This window comes from Hypanus sabinus (assembly GCF_030144855.1).
Source record: "Hypanus sabinus isolate sHypSab1 chromosome X2 unlocalized genomic scaffold, sHypSab1.hap1 SUPER_X2_unloc_7, whole genome shotgun sequence".
Classification (NCBI taxonomy): domain Eukaryota; kingdom Metazoa; phylum Chordata; class Chondrichthyes; order Myliobatiformes; family Dasyatidae; genus Hypanus; species Hypanus sabinus.
In genome coordinates, this window is record NW_026779007.1 from 311,929 (window position 1) to 339,166 (window position 27,238).

Consider the following 27,238-nt stretch of genomic DNA (forward strand, 5'->3'; position numbering starts at 1 on the left):
AAACTAGAGGTTTCTCTATTTTTATTGACTCTAATATTCCTTTTAATCAAGAGGATATTATAGCCGATATTAATGGTAGATTTTTTATTGTTAAAGGAATAGTTTGTAATAAGAGAATAGTTTTGGTTAATATTTATGGACCAAATGTTGATGATCCCTTATTTCTAAAGCATTACCTGATTTAAATGAATATATGTTATTAATGGGTGGTGATTTTAATACTTGCTTAAATCCTTTAATGGATAAGTCATCATCCAAATCATCAACTTCCTAACCGTTCTGCATCACTTATTAATTACTTTTTAATTAATTAATGTTTAATTGAGATCTGGAGGCATATGCATCCTACTGATAGAGAATATTCCTTTTCCTCACATGTTCATAATAAATATTCGAGAATTGACTATTTTATAATGTTCAGAAATGTGGGTATGATGCGATTGCTATCTCTGATCATGCTCCTTTAAATTTAATATTTGAATTGAAAGATGTTGTTTCTACTAGACCATTTTGACGTTTTCCGGAACATTTATTACAAAGTACAGAATTTGATGAGTTTATTGAAACTCAGCTAAAGGAGTTTTATCTCTTTAATAATATAGGAAACGTCTCCAAGTTAGCAATTTGGGATACGTTAAAAGCTTATCCACGTGGTCAAATTATATCGTATATACCTAAATTGAAGAAATAAACAAGAACGGAATTCGATAACATTTCTAAACAAATTAAAGAATTTGATAACATTAATGCAAACCCTACAAATGCTGGTTCATATAAAAGAAAGTAGAACTACAATCACAGTATAACTTATTGTTAACATATCATACTGAAGGATATTTGCTTCGATTGAAAATTCAATTTTATATTTCTGGGGTTAGAAATAATAAGCTCTTAGCTTCCCAACTAAGAGCAGTTAGAGCTAAAAGGCAAATTTTACTGATTCGTAAAATTATTGGAAATATAGTAAATAACTATGTGGATGTTAATAATACTTTTCAAGATTTTTACTCTGATGTTTATAGATCTCAATTATCAGCAGATTCCTCCAAAATGGAAATTTTCGTACATAAGATTAAATTTCCACAAATTTCTGATGAAGATCAACAGATGCTTGATGCTACAATTACTGAGCATGAAATCCAGACAGCTATTTTATCAGTGCAATGAGATAAAACTCCCAGACTTGATGGTTATTCGGGGGGATTTTTCAAAATTAGTTGAAAGATTAGTTTCTCCGAATCTTTTGGAAATATTATATGAATACTTTGAGAAGGTTAATTTACCTTCTTCTTTTTATGAGGCATATATTTCCTTAATATTTTAAAAAAGATAAAGACCCTGTTGAATGCTCATCATATAGACCAATTACACTATTAAATGTGAATGCAAAAATTGTTTCTAAAATAATGGCTAATCGCTTGGAAAATATTTCTTTTAAAATCATCTCCATTGACCAAACGGGCTTTATTAAAGGCCGTTATTCTTTCTCTAATGTTCGGAGATTGATGGAAATTATTTATTCACCATTATCTAAGCAACCTCCTTGTGTTAACGCTCTTTGTGCGGAAAAGGCATTCGATAGAATTGAATGGCCATACTTGTTCAAACTATTATAAATTCGGTATTAATTTTAATAGATGGATTCAATAAACTATAAGAACCATATTGCCACCGTCATTACTAACAATTACAGGTCTTCTTTGTCGTGGTACTAGACTGGTATGTCCATTAAGGCCTTTATTATGTCATCTTGTATTGGAGCCTTCAGCTATAACATTATGGGAGACCAAAAACATTTATGTTATTTCTATAAATGGGACCATACGTAAGATTTCACCTCATGCAGATGATCTTTTGTTTTATATTTCGAATCATGCTGACTCAATTCCTAATCTTTTGGAAACACTTAAAGATTTTGGATTTTTTTCCGGACATAAACTTAATTTGAAAAAACGCAAATTGTGTCCATTAAATGCTCCTGTTAATACATATAATGATATTTCTTTTAGAATTGTTAATACAGTTAGATATTTAGGTATTATAATTATTAAAACATATAAAGATCTTTATAAAGCTAATATAGTTCCTTTAGTAGACTCCATGAAATTACTATTTTCTAGATGGAATCCACTTACTCTTTCTTTAATTGGTCGTATCCATGCTGTCAAAATGATGATTTTACCTAGAGTTCTATATAGTTTCCTAAATATACCTATCTTTTTAACTATTTTTTTTAAATCAAATTGACTCTCTTATTTCTTCCTTTATTTGGAACAATAAGAGACCAAGAATTAGTAAGCACCATTTGCAAAACCCCAAATAAAATTGTGGATTTACACCTCCTAATTTAAGACTGTGTTATTGGGCTGCAAATATTAGACAATTATGTTTTTTTTTTATATTGGCTCATGTTATATTTGGGTTGATTTGGAATTAAAAGCTGTTAAACAATTTCATTTAACTTCAAAATTAGGAGCTTCATTACCTTTACAGCTCTGTAAAATTCCAAATTTAAATTTTTACCCGGTTATTAAACAATCTTTAAGGATTTCGATTCAGTTTCGTAATTTTTTAAATTGTAAACAATTTAAGTTGTCTTGTTTTATATAAATTTTCAAATTGTCCAATTGTGTCTCAGATCGGAGTTCTGAGAGGCGGAACTGCGCAGGCGCGTGAGGAGGCCTGGGAAGGAGGGAAGATATAAAAAGAACGCCGTCTTAAGAAGCGGGCAGCTTCGTTTGCGGGCAGCGGAGTGAGCCGGGAGCAGAGTGCAGGGCTTGGGCTCAGGGGGCTTAGGCAGAAGAGGGCACAGTAGGCTTATCTTTTAGTTCTTGTTATTTTTTCAGTTTTTCGGGAAGTATGAGTGTGAAGGCAGCTTGTTGTTCTCGGTGTCGGATGTGGGAGGTCCTGGAGTCTCCGAGCCTCCCGGACGTCCACATCTGTGCCAGGTGCACCGAACTGCAGCTCCTGAGGGACCGGGTTAGGGAACTGGAGCTGCAGCTCGATGACCTTCGCCTGGTCAGGGAGAGTGAGGAGGTGATTGAGAGGAGTTACAGGCAGCTGGTCACTCCGGGGCCACGGGAGGCAGGTAGGTGGGTCACGGTCAGGATGGGGAAGAGGCAGGTACTAGAGATTATCCCGGTGGCTGTACCCCTTGACAATAAGTACTCATGTTTGAGTACTTTTGGGGGGGACAGCCTTCCTGCTGGAAGTGACAGTGGCCGGGCCTCCGGCACAAAGGACGGCCCTGTAGCTAAGAAGGGTAGGGATGGAAGAAAGAGGACCATAGCAATAGGGGACCTGATAGTCAGGGTTTCAGACAGGCGATTCTGTGGAGCTGATCGGGAGTCACGGATGGTAATTTGCCTCCGTGGTGCCAGGGTTCGGGACGTTTCTAATCGCGTCCAAGAAATCCTGAAGTGGGAGGGTGAGGATCTAGAGGTCGTGGTACATGTAGGTACCAATGACATAGGTAGGAAAGGGGAAGAGGTCCTGAAACGAGAGTATAGGGAGTTTGGAAGGCAGTTAAGAAGAAGGACGGCAAAGGTAGTAATCTCGAGATTACTGCCTGTGCCACGCAACAGTGAGAGTAGGAATAGAATTAGGTGGAGGATGAATGTGTGGCTGTCGGAGCTGAGCAGAGGGCAGGGATTCAAGTTTCTGGATCATTGGGACCTCTTCTGGGGCAGGCGTGACCTGTTCAAGAAGGACGGGTTACAGTTGAATCCTGGGGGGACCAATATCCTAGCGGGGAGGTTTGCTAGGGCTACAGGGCAGACTTTAAACTAGTAAGATTGGGGGCGGGAATCAATTTGAGATAACCAAGGGAGAGGAGGTTAGTTCACCAGTAGAGCAAGTAAATAGACAGTGTTTGAGGGAGGAAAGGCAGGTGATGGAGAAGGGATGCGCTCAGCCCGAAGATTTAGGAGAGAAGAAAGAAATGGATAATAAATTTGAATGCATTGTTAGGGACTAAAAGAGAGGAGGGGGTGGAGAGTATCTTAAATGTATCTATTTTAATGCTAGGAGCATTGTAAGAAAGGTGGATGAGCTTAAAGCGTGGATTGATACCTGGAATTATGATGTTGTAGCATTGTTCCAGGAAGGGTGTGATTGGCAATTAAATATTCCTGGATTTAGTTACTTCCGGTGTGATAGAGTAGGAGGGGCCAGAGGAGGAGGTGTTGCATTGCTTGTCCGAGAAAATCTTGTGGCGGTGCTTTGGAAGGATAGATTAGAGAGCTCCTCTAGGGAGGCTATTTGGGTAGAATTGAGGAATGGGAATGGTGTAGTAACAGTGATAAGAGTGTATTATGGGCCACCTAATGGGGAGCGTGAGTTGGAAGAGCAAATGTGTAAGGAGATTGCAAACACGAGGTGATGATTTTGAGAGATTTTAATTTTCCACACGTAGACTGGGAAGCTCATTCTATAAAAGGGCTGGATGGTTTAGAGTTTGTGAAATGTGTGCAGGATAGTTTTTTTGCAGCAATACATAGAAGTACCGACTAGAGATGGGGCAGTGTTGGATCTCCTGTTAGGGAATGCGATAGATCAGCTGACAGATGTATATGTTGGGAGCACTTCGGGTCCAGTGATCACAATAGCATTAGCTTCAATATAATTATGGAGAAGGACAGGACAGGACCTAGAGTTGAGATTTTTGATTGTAGAAAGGCTAACTTTGAGGAGATGCGAAGGGATTTAGAGAGAGTGGATTGGGTCAAGTTGTTTTATGGGAAGGATGTAATAGAGAAATGGAGGTAATTTAAGGGTGAAATTATGAGGGTACAGAATCTTTATGTTCCTGTTAGATTGAAAGGAGAGGTTAAAAGTTTGACAGCACCATGGTTTTCAAGGGATATTAGAGATTTGGTTCGGAAAAAGAGAGATGTCTACAATAGATATAGGCAGCCTGGAGTAAAAGAATGCTCGAGGAATATAAAGAATATAAAAGGAATCTTAAGAAAGAGATTAGAAAAGCTAAAAGAACATACGAGGTTGGTTTGGCAAATAAGGTGAAAGTAAATCCGAAAGGTTTCTACAGTTATATTAAAAGCAAGTGGATAGTGACGGATAAAATTGGCCCCTTAGAGAATCAGAGTGGTCAGCTATGTGTGGAGATGGGAGAGATTTTGAACGATTTCTTCTCTTCGGTATTCACTAAGGAGAAGGATATTGAATTGTGTAAGGTGTGGGAAACAAGTAAGGAAGTTATGGAACCTATGACAATTAAAGAAGTACTAGAAGTACTGGCGCTTTTAAGAAATTTAGAAGTGGATAAATCTCCGGATCCTGTCAGGATATTCCCCTGGACCTTGAGGGAAGTTTGTGTAGAAATAACAGGAGCTCTGAAGGAGATCTTTAAGATGTCATTAGAAACGGGGATTGTGCCGGAGGATTGGCGTATTGCTCATGTGGTTCCATTGTTTAAAAAGGGTTCTAGAAGTAAGCCTAGCAATCATAGACCTGTCAGTTTGACATCAGTGGTGGGTAAATTAATGGAAAGTATTCTTAGAGATAGTATTAATAATTATCTGGATAGACAGGATCTAATTAGGAGTAGCCAGCATGGATTTGTGCGTGGAAGGTCATGTTTGACAAACCTTATTGAATTTTTTGAAGAACTTACGAGGAATGTTGACGAGGGTAAGGCAGTGGATGTAGTCTATATGGACTTCAGCAAAGCCTTTGACAAAGTTCCACATGGAAGGTTAGTTAAGAAGGTTCAGTCGTTAGGTATTAATGCTGGAGTAATAAAATGGATTCAACAGTGGCTAGATGGGAGATGCCAGAGAGTAGTGGTGGATAATTGTTTATCGGGATGGAGGCCAGTGACTAGCGGTGTGCCTCAGGGATCTGTTTTGGGCCCAGTGTTGTTTGTAATATACATAAATGATCTGGATGATGGGGTCGTAAATTGGATTAGTACGTATGCCGATGATATTAAGGTAGGAGGTGTTGTGGATAATGAGGTGGATTTTCAAAGCTTGCAGGGAGATTTATGCTGGTTAGAAGAATGGGCTGAACGTTGCCCAATGGAGTTTAATGCTGAGAACTGTGAGTTTCTACATTTCGGCAGGAATAATCCAAATAGAACATACAGGGTAAAAGGTAAGGCATTGAGGAATGCAGAGGAACAGAAAGATCTAGGAATAACAGTGCATAGTTCCCTGAAGGTGGAGTCTCATGCATGGTGGTGAAGAAGGCTTTTGGAATGCTGGCCTTTATAAATCAAAGCATTGAGTACAGAAGTTGGAATGTAATGCTAAAATTGTACAAGGCATTGGTAAGGCCAAATTTAGAATATTGTGTGCAGTTCTGGTCACCGAATTATAGGAAAGATATCAATAAATTAGGGAGAGTGCAGAGACGATTTACGAGGATGTTACTTGGGTTTCAGCACTTAAGTTACAGAGAAAGGTTGAACAAGTTTGGTCTCTATTCATTGGAGCGTAGAAGGTTGAGGGTTACTTTCCCCAATTACATTATAATTTTATCTTCAAAGGACCTATATATTTAATCCCATCTTTTGTAGGTATGGGAGCCAAATTTTGAAAAATATATCATATTCATTTCTTAGATTATATGTAATTTTTTTCAAGTGGAATACAACTATATATTTCATTATTACAATGATCCATAGTTAAATATAACTCAGATTTCCAAGTAATTGCGATAACTTTTTTTAGCTACTGCCAATACAATATTTATAATTTTTTTTCTGATACTTATTCAATTTAATTTTCGGTACTGTCCCTTCAATATCTCCTAATAAAAATAATATTGGACTATTTGGGAGTTTAACTCCAGTACTTTGTTCCAATAAAAGTCAGATATATCGAAAATGGTTGAATTTTAAAACAAGACCAAGTAGAATGTAAAAAAGTACCAATTTCTTGATTACTTCGAAAGCATTGGTCAGACATATTTGAATTTGATCTATTTATTTTCTGTGGTGTTATATATAATTGATGTAAAAATTATATTGTATTAATCTAATTTGAACATTTATTGTATTTATCATACTATCAGAACATAATCTTGACCAACTTTTTCCAACAATTTTAACATTCAAATCGGTTTCCCACTTTTGTCTTGATTTATGAATTCCAGATTCAGTCTGTTTTTGAATCAAATTGTACATACAAGATGTAATTTTTTAAATTTTTCCTTTTTGAATTAATATTTCTATTTCACTAAGTTTTGGCATCAACATTGTTTGACCCAGCTTTTCTCGTAAATTGTCCTTTAATTGAAAATAAGAGAAAAGAGTGTTGTTTGATATTTTATATTTATTTTTTCATTGATCAAACGACATCAATATACCTCCTTCAAAACAATTACGTATATATTTAATCCCCTTTTGGAACCAATTATGTAAAAGTTTATTATCCATTGTAAAAGGAATAAGCCTATTTTGAATTAAAGTTTGTTTTTGCTAATAAAGATTTCTTCATCTTATCGTCCATATTTACCTTATTCCATAAATCAATCAAGTGTCTTAATATAGGAGATTCTTTTTTTTTTCCCGTATCAATTTGGATTCCCATTTATATGTAAAATCTTCTGGTATGTTTTCTCCTATCTTATCTAATTTTATTCTAATCCATGCCGGGTTTTTTTTTTCATCAAAAAAAGATGCAATAAATCTAAGTTGATTTGCTTTATCATAATTCTTAAAATTTGGAAGTTGTAACCCTCCTAAATCAAATTTACATCTCAATTTTTCCAATGATATTCTTGACATCTTTCCTTTCCAAAGAAATTTCCTTACATATTTATTTCGTTCTTGAAAAAACTTCTGCGGTAATTGTATTGGTAAAGTTTGGAATAAATATTGCAATCTATGGAATATATTCATTTTTACAGCATTAACTCTACCTATTAATGTTATTGGTAACATCATCCAATTATCAAGATCCTCTTTTATTTTTTAATAATGACAAACAATTTTGTTTATATAAATTTTTTACATCATTGTCAACTCTGATTCCTAAATATTTTATCCCATTTATTGAGCATCGAAATTGAGTTACTAATCGACATTGATTATAATTTCCTTTGGTAAGGGGTAAAATTTCACTTTTATCCCAATTTAATTTATACCCTGATACTTTCCCGTATTCTTCCAATATAAAAGATAATCTTTGCAAAGATTGTAATGGGTTTGTTAAATAAATCAAAACATCATCAGCAAATAAATTAATCTTATATTCTTCTTGATTAACTCTAAAACCGCCAATATCTGAATCTGTTCTAATTAATTCAGCTAATGGTTCTTTTGCCAATACAAATAAAGCAGGTGATAACGGGCAGCCTTGTCTAGTTGACCTCGTTAAGCAAAATGGTATTGAAATCTGAGCATTTGTAACTACTTTAGCTTGAGGATTAGTATTTAAGGTTTTAATCCATTGTATAAAAGATTTTCCTAGCTCATATTTTTCCAATACCTTAAACAAAAAATCCCATTCCAATCTATCAAATGCTTTTTCTGCATCCAAAGCAAATGCCACACTCATTTCCTCTCTTTTTTGTGCCAGATGAATTATACTAAGTAACCAGGTTAGATTATCCATTGATTGTCTGTTTTTAATAAAATCTGTTTGATCCATATGTATTAATTTTGGTAAATATTTAGATATTCTATTAGATAAAATTTTTGCTATTATCTTATAATCTGTATTCAACAAAGAAATAGGCCTATATGATGTTGGTTTTAGAGGATCTCTTTTTTTGGCAATACAGTTAAGATCGCTGTTAAAAAAGATTGTGGGAGTTTATGCATTCTTTCCACTTGGTATATTAATTCCATAAAGGGAGAAATTAATATATCTTTAATTTTTTTTTTATAAAATTCAGGACGAAAACCATCTTCTTCTGGGGATTTGTTACTCTGAAGTGATCCTAAAGCTTGTTCAACCTCTTTTAATGTAAAGGGCATATCTAATCCTTTCTGTTCTTCCAAATTGAATTTTGGAAGGGTTATTTGTGATAAAAATTTATCTATCTCAGTAATCTTATTTTGTGATTCTGATTGATATAGTTCAGTATATAAAAAACAATTAAAGTTTCATTAATTTCTAAAGGTTTATCAGCAACCTTATTTACACTTGTTCTAATTGCATTTATTGTTTTAAAAGCCTGTTCTGTTCTCAACTGCCAAGCAAAAATTTTATGTGATCTTTCACCTAATTCGTAATATTTCTGTTTAGTTCTCATAATTATTTTTTCTGTACGATATGTCTGGAGTGTATTATACTGTAGTTTTTTATTAACAAGTTGTCTTTGTTTTTCTTCTGTCATATATCTTTGAGATTCTTTTTCTAACTTTATGATATCTTTTCCCAATTTTCCTTCTTAATTTTAGATGTATAACTTATAATCTGACCCCTTAAATATGCTTTCATCGCTTCCTATAATACAATTTTATCCTCAACTGAATGTAAATTTGTATCCAAAAAAAATTGAATCTGTTTCTTCATAAAATCACAAAAATCTTGACGTTTAAATAAAATTGTATTAAATCTCCATCTAAGCTTTATGTCTATTTGAATAAAATGAATAATCTCTTTCTCTTGGATTAATTATTCTCCATATATCAATCAGGTTTAAATCTTCCATTAATGATAAAGTTAGTTTTATTACTTTTAATTTTGTAACAACTTTAGTTGACCTATCTAAAACTGGATCTAAACAAAAATTAAAATCTCCGCCTATTAATATTTTATCATTTGCGTCAGCCAAGTTCAAAAAATCTTCTTGTATGAATTTTGCATCATTTTCATTTGGTGCATAAATGTTCATAAAAGTTCATAATTCTGAAAAAATTTGACAATGTATAATCACATATCTCCCCACAGAATCAATTATTACATTTTGTATTTTAATTTGTAAAGATTTATTAACCGAAATTGCAACTCCTCTCGATTTTGAATTAAATGAAGTTGCTATAACATTTCCAACCCAATCTCTATTTAATTTCTTATGCCTGTGAACTTACTGAGCACATCCTTGCCAGAAAAAAAATCTTATCCCAATCCACTCTTCCTAGATCCTTTTTCATTTCCACAAAATTGGCCCTTCTCCAATTTTACCGGAACATTAAGCTGCCAGTTCTGCCCCTCACTAATAGCAGTAATGACGTTATCCCACGTGTCAACCCAAGCCCTAAACTCATCTGTTTTACCGACAATACTCCGTGCATTGAAATAGATGTACCTGAGAATATGTATATCATCCGCTTTTTTATCATTTCCGTTTATACATGCAGTCCTCTCATGTTCCTTATCCTCCTGCACCTCACTATCTGCTCTAACACTCTGGTTCCCCTCCCACTGCAAATCTAGATTAAATTCCCCGGAGCAGCACTGGCAAATTTACCCGCAAGAATGTTATTCCTCCCCCCCCCCCGCCCAGTTTAGGGGCAAACCGTCCCGTCGGAACAGGCCCCACCTTCCCGGGAACAAAGCCCAATTGACCAGAAACATGAAGCCCTCCCTCCTGCACCATCCCCTTAGCCACGTATTTAGCTGCACTCTCCGCACATTTATATTTACAGGGACTTTACTCCTGACGCCGGTCCCGGGACCCGACCGGTTTACAGACCCGGAGCGGAACCGGAGCAGATTCTCAGCCACTGGTTCACATCCCCGGTCCGGAAGAAAGGATAAAGTTTCCCCGTGAATTTATTCCCAGTGAAGGTGTGGAGATGGGACTTGGTCTCCGCGTTGTAAAATGAAACTGTCCCGGACTCGTAACTGAGATAAACTCCCACCCTCCCGGGGATGGGACCGGCAGCGAGACGGGACCCGGGGAAGGGGCGACCGGACACGTCACAATCCCAATGTAACACGTCACCAACCCGCCTGATGACCCAGAATCCGGTCTCCGGACTCAGACTGACCGATCTCTTCCTCTCCACAGACTCTGCGGCGACTCCCAGACACCAGACCCGATTCCCCGTCACCTCCACCTCCCAGTAATGTCTCCCCGATGTGAATCCCTCCGATCCCAGCACACAAATCCAGTCTGTGAATCTCTTCCCAGTGTCAGGGAGATTCCTCCAGGTCCCGGTCCATCTCACACTCTTCCGATCCTCAGACACCTCGAGACCCGGATTCGCCGTTTCCACATCCAGGGTGACAGAGACTGGGGGGAGAAGCAGAGAATTAGAGTCCCGGGGTTCGGGGGGAGACTCGGGCAGCGCGTTCCCAGGATTGGGGGGAGACTCGGACAGCGCGGCCCCGGGGATCGGGGGGAGACCCGGACAGCGGGGCCCCGGGGATCGGGGGGGGACTCGGACGGCACGGCCCCGGGGATCGGGGGGAGACTCGGACAGCGCGGCCCCGGGGATCGGGGGAGACTCGGGCGGGGCCCCGAGGATCGGGGGGAGACTCGGACAGCGCGGCCCCGGGGATCGGGGGGAGACTCGGACAGTGCGGCCCCGGGGATCGGGGGGAGACTCGGACAGCGCGGCCCCGAGGATCGGGGGGAGACTCGGACAGCGGGGCCCGGGGATCGGGGGGAGACTCGGACAGCGCGGCTCCGGGGATCGGGGGGAGACTCGGACAGCGCGGCCCCGGGGATCGGGGGGAGACTCGGACAGCGCGGCCCCGGGGATCCGGGGTTTTCCGCTGGACGGAGAGCAGAGAGACCCGTGGCCCTTGACACCTCAGACAGCGGAAACATCCTCCCTCACTCCTGCCTGTTGATCCCTGAAAGAATTTTGTGTTTCCATGAGATCTCCTCTCATTCTCCGAAACAGGGAACAGAGAACATAGAGCAGTACAGCACAGGAACAGGCCCGTCATACAATGTTCACTTTCATTTGTGAGTGTGAAGTGGGGCAGTGTGATGGTTTGAGACAGTAAAGGAGGTGATAATGGGAACCAGTATGGGTGAGATGAATGGCAGATTGGACCAGGAGGGGGAGGGGTGGAAAGCCTGTGGGTGAACTGTGTGTGTAGACGTAATGAGAAGCTAGAGGAGGCAAAGATGGCAGATGAGGATGACTTTGTCCCCTTTCCCACAACCCCATCCCCCGCAGCCCCTCATTAGGACAGGGGATGAATTTGCAGGAACCCTTAAGCAACACAGGTATTGATGAATTGTTTCAGTCTGAACCGTAGACTGTTTACTCATTTCCATAGAAACTTCCCGGCCTGCTGTTCACTCAACAATTTGTGTGTGTTACTCTGCTTTAAATATAGTCAATTATTTGGCCTCCAAAGCTGCCTGTGGCAGATTCACTATCCTGTGGATAAAGGAATTCCTCCTCATCTCTGTCCTAAATGGACATCCCTATAGTCGGAGGCTGTGCTTACCGTTCTCGACCCACCCACATCCCCCCAACATCAACTCTCTCCAGACAGGTGTCAGAGAGATCTGGCGAGACCCTTCATCAGGACCTGTGCAGTTTGGATTACCAGCATCTGTAGATTTTCTTGTGTTTGATTTTTAAAGCAGAAGTTATTTTATCATGAGCTGATCCATTTTCCCATTCTCCCATTTAGTCCCACTCTCCCACCCTCTCACCATGACCTGTCTACTCACATACCTATCAATCTCTGTCTTAAATACACCCAATGACTTGGCTTCCACTGCTGCAAGAAATTCACAGATTCACCACCCTCTGGCTAAAAAAATTTCTTCGCATCTCCGTTCTGAATGGGCGCCCTTCAATCCTTAAGTCATGCTCTCGTACTAGACTCCCCCACCATGGGAAACAACTTTGCCACATCCACTCTGTCCATGCCTTTCAACATTCGAAATGCTTCTGTGACGTTCCCCCTCATTCTAAACTCCACGGAGTACAGTCCAAGAGCGGTCAAACATTCCTCACATGTTAACACTCTTATTCCAGGAATCATTCTCGTGAATCTTCTCTGAACCCTCTCCAACGTCAGAACATCCTTTCGTAAATAAGGAGCCCAAAACTGCACACAGTATTCCAAGTGAGGTCTTACCACTGCCTTACAGAGCCTCAACATCACATCCCTGCTCTTATATTCTATTCCTCTAGAAATGAATGCCAACATTGCATTCGCATTCTTCACCATCGACTCAACCTGGAGGTTAACCTTAAGGGTATCCTGCATGAGCACTTCCAAGTACAATTGCATCTCAGAATTTTGAATACTCTCTCCATTTAAATAATAGTCAGCCCGTTTATTTCTTCTACCAACGTTCATGACCATACACTTTTAAACATTGTATTTCATTTGCCACTTCTTTGACCATTCTCCCAATCTATCCAAGTCTCCCTGCAGACTCTCTGTTTCCTCAGCACTACCGTCCCCTCCGCTTATCTTTGTATCATCAGCAAACATAGCCACAAAGCCATCTAATTCATAATCCAAATCGTTGATATACAACGTAAAAAGAAGCCGCCCCAACATGGACCCCTGTGGAACACCACTGGTAAATGGCAGACAACCAGAATGGGATCCCTATATTCCCACTCTCTGTTTCCTGCCAATCAGCCAACGCTCTACCCACATATGTAAATTTCCCGTAATTCCATGGGCTCTTATCTTGTTTAGCAGCCTCATGTGTGGCTCCTTGTCAAAAGCCTTCTGAAAATCCAAATACACAACATCCACTGCATCTCCCTTGTCTAGCCTACTTGTAATCTCCTCAAATAATTTCCAGGTACTCCGTAACCTCATCCTTGACAATTGACTCCAGAAACCTCACAACCATTTCTCAATCTAACAGGTCTATAATTTACTTTTTGCTTCCTTGCCCCTTTCTTAAATACCAGAGTGGCATTTACAATCTTCCACTCCTCCGGAACCATGCCAGAATCTATTGACTTTTGAAAAATCATTGCTAATGCCTCCGCGATCTCCACAGCTACTTCCTTCAAAACACAAGGGTGCATTCCATCTGGTCCTGGAGATTTATCTACCCTGAGACTATTCAGCTTCCTGAGTACTTTCTCTGTCGTAATTGTGACTGCACACACTTCTCTTCCCTGACACCCTTGAGTTTCCAGTATACTGCTGATATCTTCCTCAGTGAGGACTGATGCAAATACTCGTTCAGTTCCTCAGCCATCTCCTTATCTGCCATTACAATTTCTCCAGCATCATTTTCTATCTGTCCAATATCCACTCTCACCCGTTTTTTATTCTTTATATACTTGACAAAGCTTTTAGTATCTTCTCTGATATTATTTGCCAGCTTCCTTTCATAGTTCATCTTTTCCCTCTTAATGGCCTTCTTAGTTTCCTTTTGTAAGCTTTTAAAAACTTCCCAATCCTCTATCTTCCCACTAATTTTTGCTTCTTTGAATGCCCTCTCCTTTGCTTTTACTTTGGCTTTGACTTCTCTTGTCAGCCACTTTGGCTTTGACTGCTCTTTTTCCATTTGAAAAATTCTTCTTTTTTGGAATATATCTGTCTTGCACATTCCTCACTCTTCACATAAACTCCAGCCACTGCTGCTCGGCCGTCCTTCCCCCTAATGTCCCTTTCAAGTCAAATTTGGCCAGTTCCTCTCTCGTGCCACTGTAATTTCCTTTACTCTACTGCAATACCGACACATCGGATTTCGGCTTCTCTTTCTCAAATTTCACAGTGAAGTCAATCATGTTACGATCACTGCCTCCTAACGGTTCCTTCACCTCAATCTCTCTAATCACCTCTGGGTCATTACACAATATCCAATCCAGTATCTCTGATCCCCTAGTGGGCTCAACAACAGGTTGTTCTGAAAAAAGCATCTCGTATACATTCTACAAATTCTCTGTCTTGAGATCCAGTGTCGACCTGATTTTCCCAATCCACTCGCATGTTAAAATCCCCACAATTATCACAACACTGCCCTTCTGGCAAGCCTTTTCTACTTCCTGTTGTAACTTGTAGTCCACATCACTGCAGCTGTTAGGAGGCCGGTAGATAACTGCCATCAGGGTCCTTTTACCCCGCGATTTCTTAGCTCAACCCATAAAGATTCTGCACCTTCCGATCCTATGTCATCTCTTTCTAATGATTTAATATCATTTCTTACCAATAAAGCCACGTCACCCCCTCTGCCTACCTGCCTATCCTTCCGATACACCGTGTATCCTTGGACGTTCAGCTCTCACAGACATGCATCCTTTAGCCACGTCTCTGTGATAGCCACAAAATTATACCTGCCAATCTGTAGCTGTACGACAAGATCATCCACCTTATTCCTTATGCTGTGTGTATTTAAGTATAACACCTTAAGTCCAGTATTTGGTACTTTTTGTTTTGATTGCACTGCAGCTCATCCCAGTGGCTGCAAATTTGCCCCATCACCTGCCTGTGCTTCGTGACATCTTTACTGCTCAGTCTCATAGATTTATTTCTGTTTTCTCCCTCCTCCACTCTATCATTCCGGTTTCCATGACCTCTGTCAAATTTGTTTAAGCCCTCCCTAACAGCTCTATTAAACATTCCCGCTATGGTTCAGGTGTAACCCGTCCTTTTTAAACAGGTAATACTTCCCCCAGAAGAGATACTAATTATCCAAGAATCTGAAACCCTGGCCCCTGCACCAGTCTCTCAGCCACGCATTCATCTGTCTGATCCTACTATTCTTGCCCTCGCTAGCACGTGGCACAGGTGGCAATCCTGAGATTACTACCCTGGAGTTCCTGCTTCTCAGCTTCATTCCTAACTCCCGGAAATCTCTCTTCAGGACCTCCTCCCTTTTCCTCTTGGTACCAACATGTACCAAGACAGCTGGCTGCTCGCCCTCTCCCTTCAGGATATTCTAGACCCGATCCCAGACACCCCGTACCCTGGCACCTGGGAGGCAGCACACCATGCGGGTATCTCTATCAGGCTCACAGAATCTCCTGTCTGTTCCCCTGACTATGGAATCCCCTATGACTACCGCATTCCTCTTCTCCCTCCTTCCCTCCTGCACAACAGCGCCAGGCTCAGTGCCAGAGACCCGGTCACCGTGGCCGTCCCCTGTCAGGTCATCCACCTCAACAGCATCCAAAACGATATACTTGTTGCTGAGGGGGGCAGACACAGTGGTGCTCTCCACTACCCTGGCATTTCCCTTCCCTCTCCTGACAGTCACCTAGTTTTCTGACCTCTGTAGCCTAGGGATGACTACCTCCCTGTAGCTCCTGTCTATCACCTCTTTGTTTTCTCTAATAAGCAGTAGGTCATCAAGCTGCTGCTCCAGATCCCTAACACGGTCTCCGAGGAGCTGCACCTCGGTTCACCTGACGCAGATGTGGCTATCAGGGAGGCTGGAGGTCTCCCAGGATTCCCACATCTGAGACCCTGAGCAAAGCACTAACCCGCAGACATGCTAGCTAATTCTACAGGAATGAAAGAAAGAAAGATGGGTCTACTCACCCACTAACTTCGCCAAACACACGGACTTTTTAAACCGTTCGCTAATGTGCCCTGCTGTTCCCTGTCCGTCCGGGCCGATTTGCCAAGGGGAGAAAAAGAATCGGTGCCTCACTCTCGCCTCTTCCCGTTACCGCCTAAGCCCGTTGAGCCAAATCCCTACACTCTGCTGCCACCCACTCCGCTGCCCGCTGTATAGGGTGGTCATCTTTTTAAACTCTCCGCACTGTCCTGCGCAGTCTCGCCGTTCTTGTACGCAAAGTTTTTATTTTAGAAAACTGCCTTCCTTCAGAATTTAGCTCCCACGCCGCACTTCTTGTCCCAATCTAAAAAAACACCTTCAGTCGTGTATTCATCAGCCTATTCCACACTGTCCACATGAAATTCAGCAAGGCCTTTGATGTCGATGATAGACCACACTTGGAGCATTGTCTGCATTTCCGGTTCCCGAATATGGGGAGGATGACATTACACTGGACAGAAGGCTTCAGGAGGATGTTACCAGGACTGGGGGCTTGGGTTATAAGCAGAGAGTGGATAAGCTTGGGCTATTCAGATGTAGTGTAGGATGTTCAGATATGCCCCCTTATCAAGATAAATAATTTTAAGGAGCTTAAATAGTTTCTTTTTCCAAGTAATGGGAGTACAGAACCAGAGGCCTCAGACTGAATGTGAGACAGGAAATTTTTCTGTGTGGTCTATCGGGTAACATTCTCATAGAGAGGGAGGTTGTTAAATGGAATTTTCCCTCAAACGCTGTAGTAACAGGTAAAAATAAAATATTTTAAAATAAATTTGGGCCGGTACACAGATGGGAAATGGTTAGAGGGATGGGGGGCAGGCAAACACACACAAATGGGCCACACTCAAGAAGACATCTTAGTCTCGCACATTGATGAAGTGGGCCGTGGGTTTAACATCCATCAAACCCTCCCAGATCATCCTCCTGAGGAATCTCACCCCGGAGTCTGTCTGTGAAGTGTTGATGTGACGTCACGTCAGAGGGCAGCTCAGTGCCAAAGAACAGACAGACTGGGTACGAACGGCAGATTTCAATCCTAAATGGGAATTTGTGCCTATTTCTGTAGACGTGTGTCACACTCTGATAATGTGTGTGTGTGTGTGTGTGTGTGTGTGTGTGTGTGTGTTGATTGTGGTAAATATCCGTGTGGTGTGTATACACATTGAAGGAGAGTGTGCCCATTGAGGAATTTGTATGCTACAGTGTGTCATCACATGTCTGGTGTGTGTTGACATTGTGTCACACGTGATTGAGTTGTTTAAATGAATAAATGACTGTCTCTGTAGAGATTGGTTTCCAGGTTACTGAGGGAAAACATTGCTGAGGCTCTGACTACAATCTGCCAGTCCTTCCTGTGTGTGTGTGTGAAGGAGATTTGCCAGGCCGGTTATGCTGTGTGTGCTTCTCCCGAGATGAAATCTTGACCCATGTCAATGCTTGTTGGTGTGTCCGAGCTCATTCTCACAATGCTTCAATGTAGTGGTCTGATCACCATAAGACATAGGAGCAGAATTAGGCCATTTGCCTATCGAGTCTGCTCCGCCATTCAATCATGGCTGATCCTTATTTTTCCTCCTCAGCCCCACTACCTGGCCTTCTCCCCGTAACCTTTGATGCTGTGTCCAATCTAGAACCTATCAAGCTCTGCCTTAAATACACACAACAAGTTCCACAAATTCACCAGCCGCTGGCTCAAATTTGTTCATATTTGTTTAAAATAGATGTCACTGCATCTTGACGCTGTGCCCTCTTGTGCTAAACTCCACTACCATGGGAAACATCCTTTCCACATCTACTCTGTCTAGGACTTTCAACATTCAAAAGGTTTCAATGAGATCCCCCTTTTTTTTTCTAAATTCCAGTGAGTACAGACACAGAGCTGTCAAACGTTCCTCGTATGATAACCCTTTCATTCCTGGAATCATCCTTATGAAATGAACCTTCTGTAATGCCAGCACATCTTTTCTTAGAGGAGCCCAAAATTTTTCACAACACTCAAGGGAATACTCAATACCAGTGCCTTATAACGCCTCAGCACCACATCCCTGCGCTTGAATTGAATGCGATCTAAACCCCTTGAACTGAATGCTAACATTGGATTTGCCGTCCTCACCACTGACTCTACCTGCAAATGAACATTTAGGATGTTCTCCAGAATGACTGCTAAGTCCATTTTCATCTCAGCTTTTTGGGTTTTCTCCCCATTTGAAAAAATAATTTGAACACTATTTCTACGACCAAAGTGGATGACCATGCATTTTCCAACATCGTATATCATTTGCCACTTTCTTTCCCATTCTCCCCACTCAGGTCCTTGTGCAACCTAACTGTTTCCTCAACACTACCGGCCCCTCCACCAATCTTTGTATCATCTGCAAACTTGGAAACAAAGCCATCTATTCTAGAACAAGAGGGTATGACTTCAAAATTGAAGTTCTTCCTTTTAGAACTGAGATGCGGAGAAACTACTTTAATGACTGCAAAGTCCATTTACATGTCAGCTTTTTGGGTTTTTGTTTTTTTTTTTTTGGTTTTCTCCCCATCTGAAAAAAAAATCTGCACATTATTTCGACGACCACAAAGCCATCTACTCTAGGACAAGAGGGTATGACTTCAGGATTGAAGGACGTCCTTTTAGAACTGAGATGTGAAGAAATTACTTTAGTTAGTGTGTGGAAAATCTATGGAATTTGTTGCCACAAGTGGCTGTTAAGGCCGTCATATTTATGGCAGATATAGATAGGTTCTTGATTAGCCAGGGCATCAAAGGGTATAGGGTGAAAGCAGGGGAGTGGGGATGACCGGAATAAAAAGATCAGCCCATGATTGAATGGTGGAGCAGACTCGATGGGCCGAATGGCCTACTTCTGCTCCTATATCTTATGGTCTGTTCCATCAGCTAAATCTTGATATATAGCATAAAATGAAGGTGTCCTAACACTGACCCCTGCGGAACACGAGTCACTGGCAGCCAACCAGAAAAGGATCCCTTTACTCTCATTCGCTGTTTCCGACCAATCAGCCAATGTTCTAACCATGCCTGTAATTTTTCTGTAATCCCATGGCCTCGTAACCTGGTTACCACTTTCAAGTGTGGCACCTTGTCGAAGGCCTTCTGAGATTCCAAATATACAACATCTATTGCATCCCCTTTATCGATCCTGCTAGTAATCTCAAAGAATCCCAACAGGTTTGTCAGGCAGGGTATTCCATGCTGACTTCTCCTATCTTGTCCAGTGTCACCAAGTGTTCCATAACCTCACACTTAACAATTGACTCCAATTTCTTCCCAACCACAGAGGTGAGGCTAACTGGTCACTAATTTCCTTTCTGCTGCCTTCCTCCTTACTTAAAGAGTTAAGTGACATTTGCCATATTCCAGTCCACTGGCACCATGCCAGGGTCCAGTGATTTTTGGAAGATCATTTGAAATGCCTCCATAAGTTCTACTGCGACCTCTTTCAGAACACTAGGGTGCAGTTCATCTGGTCCGGGTCGGGCTTTCAGCCTATTGAGCACCTTCTCCCGTGTAACAGCAACTGCACTCACTTCTCCTCCCTCGCACTCTTCAACACCGGGCACAGTGCTAGTGTCTTCCACGGTGAAGATTGGTGCAAAATATTTGGTTTATCTGCCATCTCTTTATCCCGCGTTATTATATATCCGGCCTCATTTTCTTGCGGTCCTATATCCACTCTCACCTCTGTTTCATTTTTCTACAATACTTGAAAAACAATTTGATATTGTTTGATAACTTGTTTTACAAAGACAGGTGTGTAAAACTGGCCTGAAGGATCTTTGGAGACCAGAGTCACCACAACCACAAACTGTACCAGTTGCTACCATCCGGGATACAGTACCGCAGCATAAAAGCCAGGAGCAACAGGCTCCGGGACAGCTTCTTCAACAAGGCCAGCAGGCTGCTTAACTCATGTGGACACAGCTGTATTTCTATGTTATATTGACCAGCATGTCATACATATAATTAATCATAAATTACTATAAATTGCTCATTGCACATTTAGATGGAGACATAACGTAAAGATTTTTAATCCTCATGTATATGAAGGATGTAAGTAATAAAGTCAATTAAATTCAAACCAATCTCTTGTTTATTTTTCCCCTCCCAATCATTCTTTTAGTTCTTCTCAGTAGATATTTAAAAGCTGCCCAATCCTCTGTCTTCCTACTATTTTTTGTTTAGTTGTATGCCCTCTCTTTTGCCTTTTCATTAACTTGTCTTCCCTTGTCAGCCACGGTTTTACAATTTTACCATTTGAGTATTTATTTAATTTTGGAATACATCTATCCCTCACCTCTCTCATTTTCCCAGAAACTGACACCATTTCTGCTCTGCTCTCATCCCTACCAGCATCTCCTTCCAATTTGCTTTGGCCAACACCCCTCTCAGACCACTGTAATTTCTTTTCCTCCTCTGAAATACTACAATGTCAGGCTTTACTGTCTCCTTATCAGATTTCAAGTTGAACTCTGTCATGTTGTGAGCTCAGCCTCCTAAGGTTTCTTTTAACTACTCCCCTCTGGTTCAATACATAACACCCAATCCAGTAGAGCTGTTCCCCGAGTAGGCTCAACGACAATCTGCTCTAGAGAGCTATCACATTGCATTCAACATACTCACTCCCTTGAGATCCTTTACCAACCTGATTTTCCCAATTGACCTGCATGTTGAAATCTCCCATGATTATCATAACATTGTCCTTTTCATCAGCCTTTTCTATTTCCAATTGTAATCTGTGGGCCTCAACCCACTGACTGTTGGGAGGCCTGTATATGACTGGTGTCAGTGTCATTTTTACTTTTGCAGTTCCTTACCTCAACCCACAAGGATTCAACATCTTACAACCCTATGTCACATTCAGCTGCTGATTTACCAGCAGAGCCACATTGCCCCGTCACCCGACCTTTCTGTACCACCGGTACATTGTGTAACCTTGGACATTGAGATCACAACTACAACCATCCTTCAGCCACGATTCCGTGATGGCCACAACATCATACCTGACAATCGGAAATAGTGCAACAAGATTATCTACCTTATTTTTCATACTCCATGCATTGGGATATAACACTTTCTGTACTGTAGCTGCTACCCTTTTTAATTCTGCATCTCTAAAGCACTCATACTCACCTTGCTGGCTGCAATTTTGTCCTCATATCTGTCATGTCTGACAGCCTCACTGCATGCTATCTTTTGCATTTTACCCTTCATTCCAGTTCCCAACCCCCTCTAAATTAGTTTAAACCCTCCCCAACAGCTCCATCAAACCTCTCTGAGAATATTGTCTTCCTCAAGTCCAGGTGCAACCCATCCCTTTCGAGCAGGTCATTCCTCCTCCATAAGAGATCTCATTGATCCAAGAACCTGAAACCCTGACCCTTGCATCAGCTTCTCAGCCATCTTTAATCTGCCAAATTATCCTGTTTCTACCCTCACCAGCACGTGGCACAGGCAGCAATCCAGAAATTACAATCCCGGAGCTTTCTACCAAGCTCACCAAATTCTATTTTCAGGACCTCTTTGCTTCTACTTCCTATGTAATCGGTCGCAAAATACACAAGATATCTGGCTGTTTTACCTCCCTCTCTAAAATGCTACAGGTACGATCTGAGTAGTCCCTGACCCTGGCACCTGGGAGGCAACGTACCATTCAGGAGTCCCGTTCATGTCTGCTTCATGAAGATTGAGTTCCCGATCACTACCACTCCCCTATTCTGCCTCTGACAACAGTGAGAGATGTCGATCAAAAAGGGGTAAGACCTGCGTCAATCAGACACCGCACTCACAGGGCACAGAGTAATGGAACCAATGTAATTGGAACCAATATGAACCAAGATATCTGGCTGTTCTCTCTTCCTCTCGGAAATGCTGCGGACACGATCTGAGTCGTCCCACCATGGCACCCAGGAGGCAACATACCATTCGGGTGTCCTATTCACGTCCACAGATTCTCCTGTCTGCTCCCCTGATGATTGGAATAAACTTTCCCCTATCAGCCTATTATTACAGCCAATCGTTGCCTCAAATTATCTTAATTGTGTCTCATAAACAAAGAGAAAATGAAACTTTGTAAGTTTTACCTCGATTAATAGCATCAAGCGTTTCTCTCAGCACTGTGTTCAACAAATAGAGGTGATCGAATTTTTCAACCGGTAGGGCCTCATCTGTCACTGACAATTCCTGGAGATCGTAACTGATTCTGTAAATATTAAACTGCTGGTGATAAACTGTAATTCTGAACTATTTTCAAATCCATTCAGGGTTTCAGTAAAAATCCTGTCCTACCTTCTGTTCCGACGAGCTTCCTCCTGAAATAAATAAAACACAAATCTGATTGCACTTGGACTTACTGTCCATATCCTGAATTTCATCTAAATCATTACAAGGTGTTAAAAATTTCCACTCCAACAGTCACACACGGACAATACAGAACCACGGGGAAAATTACAGGGAATATTTCTCAAAATTAGACCAACACTTACAGGAAGGACAGGACAGGCTGTGCATTACCATCTGGATAAGGCGTCAGAATGATAAAATGGAACAATGTAAGATAAGTGTTGAATTTCATTGCGTGAAGGTGGAAAAAGTACCTCATTATGGCGAACACGAGAGGACACAGGTGCTTGGAAGTAGTACGGAGGCGATGTCGGGTAAGTGTTTGAAATGGGTGGAATGAGCTGCCGGCAACGAAGGTGGAGGCGGATGCGATACGGTCTTTCAAGAGACTCCCACACAGGTACATGGAGCTTGGAAAAAATAGAGAGCTATAGCTAACTCGAGGTAATTTGTAAAGTGAGTAGATGTTCGGCACAGCATTGTGGGCCAAAGAGACTGTATTGTGCTGTAGGTTTTCTTTGTTTCTATATTTCTATTTATGGGGAGACCTTCAGTCAAAGATAAAATGCCAGGTGGTTTTTAATAAATCCCACAAGAAATTTAGTGATGAGGATGTGAAACTCAGTGCCACAGGAGTGGTTAAAGTGGAACAGCAGAAATTGCATGTAATGGAGAGGCAGGATAAACACGTATTGCTGGTTATGGTGAGCAGGTGGCAGGATGATTGTGCAGAAGGGAAATTGATTAGAGGAGATGGACCAAATGGCCTGCTTGTGACGGAGAATGAGACACAATCCCATGTAAATCATATCTGAAAATGTAGAGACAGTGAAAGTTTCCGTAATCTGATGGAAACCAGATATGGAGGATAAGTCTGATGTGTGGGTCACATTCTTTGTCCTCACTGATTGACAGAGAGACCCTCACACCCACCGCACCAGTCACACTCAGAGCCTATGACCGGAACTGGGTGTTAATGGGAGTTTTAGAGGTTATTTAACGTGGTAATTAAGGACACAATCAGCAGCTCTGTGTTATGATCACAGTATATCATTCCAGAGAAGATTGCATTCTGTCCTGAGATGTACAGAAGTTGTGGAAGTCCAGTTTTGGGACAAAAACAATCCTGAATAGTTGCATCAATTGTCTGGTGAGAAACAGTTTACTGCCATTTGTAAATGCTGTGCGTAGGAGCAACACGTCTTTTTTCTATCTGCATTGTATTCTGTGTTACGTGTTTATTACAATAACCAGTCACGTGAGTAGGGACGTGGTAAAAGCGAAGGGAATAAGTTACGTATTCGTACTTTGCTCTGGGCTGTTTTGATCCTGGGACTGACAAATGCCATATTTTTTGTTGACCGATTAATTGCAGTTTAATGTACGATTAATTATGCGGAAAATTCATTGCTTAAATATTATACGTTGCTGATGAAGGATCGAATATCTATCTCCGACATTTTAGAATGTCATTAACGGAGTGATTGGAGGTTCGTCATGCAAGGAGAACACTCTGTGTGAGGACACCAGCAGCGGCAATTGATTTGGTAGAATTGGCCGCTGTGCTGTGTTTATTTCAAATTTTCCACTGTTCATTTAGTTCAAATTGACAGATATAAACTGAAACATATTCCCTCACCTTCAGAAATATCACACCGTCTTTACGATCCATCTGTTCCTTTAACTTAGTGATTTCCTCCTGAATAAACCTTATATTCTCTTGAATCTTAAGAAGGTTTTTCTCCATTGTGTTAAGAATCCTCTTCTCTTCTTCCCTGAGATCCCTGAGTAAGCTCTGCTCTTTCTCAGTGATAATCTGGTGCAGGTCAGCAAACTGGGATGTGATGTGGGACTGAAGGCTGTGTGACTGTTCCTGTCGAATAAAAGGTGAAGATTAGTTTACTACATTGCTGTGTAGTATTTCCTTTTGATATGAAGGTGACTGTTCGGTCTACTGGGGTCCATACTACCTCTGAGACATTCCTGTCAACCCCATTCCCTCACGTTTCCCTGAAACCTATACTCCCTCATTGACCCATTAACTCCCACCTGATTCACATACCCTCAACTTCACAGGGTTAATTTTATTTAACTTTTCGTCCGGCATGTCCTTGGAATGTGTCTGAAACTGTCATGGCCACAGGGAGAGCATGCAAACTCCACACAGACAGCAGCAGAGGTCAGGATTGAACCCAGGTCAGTGGAGCTGCGATACTCGTCTATTCTGCACTAAATGGAGCAAAACTGGACAGTAATAACAGAAATTCCACTCAGGAAGACTCACCCGAACTCCGGAAATCTTCTCTTTCTGTTGCTGCTCCTTTTCCTGGAAGTCTGATTTCTTTTTTGTGAGAGAGTCTAAGGAAGATTTTATCTGAACCTGGAAGTCAGAGAGTGAAGGAAATAGAAACAAAGATGCATCAAAAGAAACAGGTGATCAAACCCGATTATCACACAAAATGCCGGAGGAACTCAGTTAGTCAGACAGCATCTGTTCAGGGGAAATAAACAGTCGGTGTTTCAGGATGAGACCCTTCATTAGGACTGGGAAGGAATGGGACAGAAGCCAGAAAGAAAAGGTTGGGGATGAGAACCAGCTGACAGGTGACGGGTGAGCCAACGTGAGGGGGAACTTGATGAAGTGAGAAGCTGAGAGGGGACGGGTAGAAGAGGTAAAGGGCTGGAGAAGAAGGAATCTGAGCGAGAGGACAATCGACCATGGAGGAAAAGGGGGGATTTGGGGGCTGTTTGGGGCCATGAATAGTGGTGATGCAGGGGTTGCTAGGAATCAGGTGTCGAACTTGCCCCGTTTGCAGGTATCGGTGTCAGGAGATAAGTCAGTGGGGAGAAGCGAGTGGGTAACGGAATTACGTAGAGAGCGGAGAGTTGTTGTGGAGGAGGGTGGGACTGCGCTTTTGAAGGGAAAGATGTGCATCGTGGTAGAATCCCATTGGAGACGGCGAACGGTGGGGGATGATGTGTTGTTTATGGAGGCTCGTGTCATGGACAATAAACGATGGGGAGAGTATTAAATTCGAATTACTTTTACCTTGTAGATTTTAACAGCTTCTTTAATCGTCATGAAGCGGTGTTCTCTGTGTTTCTGCGCAACTGCACAGATCACACAGATCAGTGTCTTGTCCGTTTCACAAAACAGCTTCAGTTCTTCCTCATGTTCCTCGCAGTGAAGTTTACTTTCCTTCCCTTTCGGATTCAGGTTTAGATTTCGAGCTTTTTCAGCCAGATTTGCTAAGGCCCGATTCACCCTGAGGGTGCGGTCAGCAAACTCCTCTCTACATTCCGGGCAGGAGTTTCTCTGCTCCCTTTCCCAACACTGTGTGATACAAGAGCGACAGAAGTTGTGTCCACACTCCAGAATAACCGGATCGGTGAAGAAATCCAGGCAGATGGAACAAAATACCTCCTCGGTCCAACTCTCGGCCTTTCTTTTCGAAGCCATGTTAACTCCCGGCACTTCCTGATTCAGAATGCTTTCACTTTCGGGGATCTGCTGAACCCCTGCGATTGTAGTACCGCGATTGTCCACTACGAGAGCTGCAGATTCTGATTCTGGATGTGTTCAGTGGAAATTTTGGTTAATGTGGGATCAAAAAGACATTAAAAGTGCAACAGATAAGAAAACGTGGACATGGTCTGTCTAAGCCTGGCTACGAGCTGAGGAGAGATGGCCATATGGCTTGCAAACCCATCTATTAACAACCTAGAGCGACAAAAACGTCAGCTGAATCTCAAAAGGCCCCATCCCTGCGGTCGGAAGGACCTTCCCCTGGAAGACGATTGAAGTCCTGCGCTGAAAGGAGAAGCCGTCTGCCCCCCTGGGGTGGTTCACTACTACAATAACCTTGAGGATTCCTCAGCCAACCCGGCCACTCCCTGTCCTGTGTAGAGAATCCCTGTATATCCAATGGTGTCCCTATAGACTGGAATGTGTCAGTCGGCAGCATTCCTGTACGAAAGCAGTTCCGAAACTTTTTTTGTGCCAAAGACCAATACCAGTAACCGTGAACCCCAGGTTGGGAACCCCTGCTCTCCGGACATCTCGGTGTGATGGCAGGCCAAAAAGTTTAGAGTGTCTTTCCCCGAGCTGATGATCTTCCAGCAGCACTCGCTGTCCGATTTTCTTTGGATCCTGGGAACAGCCCGAAGATCAGTGAGCCTTCTGTCACGCAGCTGCTGTGGCACAGGCCCTTGCATCTCTCTCCACAGATTTTCGCCAGCCCACTGTCCACAAAGAGGTGAGTGACCGTCTCGTCTCCACTGCAGTAATCTCGGAGCAGCACGCTGTGGGAGTGACTCCGGGCATGCAGCAAGGATCAGACTGGGAGGGGCCTTCTCGTCTCCACGGCAGTAATCTCGGGGCAGCACGCTGTGGGAGTGATCTCCGGGCATGCAGCAAGGATCAGACTGGGAGGGGCCCTCTCGTCTCCACTGCAGTAATCTCGGGGCAGTGCGCTGTGGGAGTGACTCCGGGCATGCAGCAAGGATCAG

General features: G+C 42.0%; 1 protein-coding gene across 2 annotated transcripts; it reads right to left on the reverse strand.

Moving 5' to 3' along the window:
- Nucleotides 1-6,860: 6,860 nt before the first annotated feature.
- LOC132385956 (zinc-binding protein A33-like) lies at nucleotides 6,861-26,259 on the reverse strand. Of its 2 annotated transcripts, XM_059958187.1 has the most exons (7): nucleotides 25,779-26,259; nucleotides 25,014-25,109; nucleotides 24,369-24,602; nucleotides 22,984-23,139; nucleotides 22,676-22,698; nucleotides 22,471-22,589; nucleotides 6,861-11,151 (listed from the first exon to the last, which is right to left on the reverse strand). In XM_059958187.1, exons 1-7 carry the CDS (start codon nucleotides 26,187-26,189, stop codon nucleotides 10,601-10,603), a joined length of 1,590 nt encoding a protein of 529 aa, XP_059814170.1. In that variant the 5' UTR covers nucleotides 26,190-26,259; the 3' UTR covers nucleotides 6,861-10,600. The 2 variants fall into 2 exon arrangements, with proteins under 2 accessions (XP_059814170.1, XP_059814171.1); XM_059958188.1 differs by lacking the exon at nucleotides 22,984-23,139.
- Between the last annotated feature and the right edge of the window lie 979 nt (nucleotides 26,260-27,238).

What these genes read in the sequence shown, in the direction of transcription:
- LOC132385956 (XM_059958187.1), bottom strand. Translation starts at nt 26,189, where the DNA reads ATGGCTTCGAAAAGAAAGGCCGAGAGTTGGACCGAGGAGGTATTTTGT. An exon ending in ACGGTGTGATATTTCTGAAG is followed by an intron (nt 23,140 to 24,368) that starts GTGAGGGAATAT and finishes ATTTTTTCCAAG; the next exon opens with CTCCATGTACCTGTGTGGGA. An exon ending in GAAGCTCGTCGGAACAGAAG is followed by an intron (nt 22,590 to 22,675) that starts GTAGGACAGGAT and finishes TAATATTTACAG; the next exon opens with AATCAGTTACGATCTCCAGG.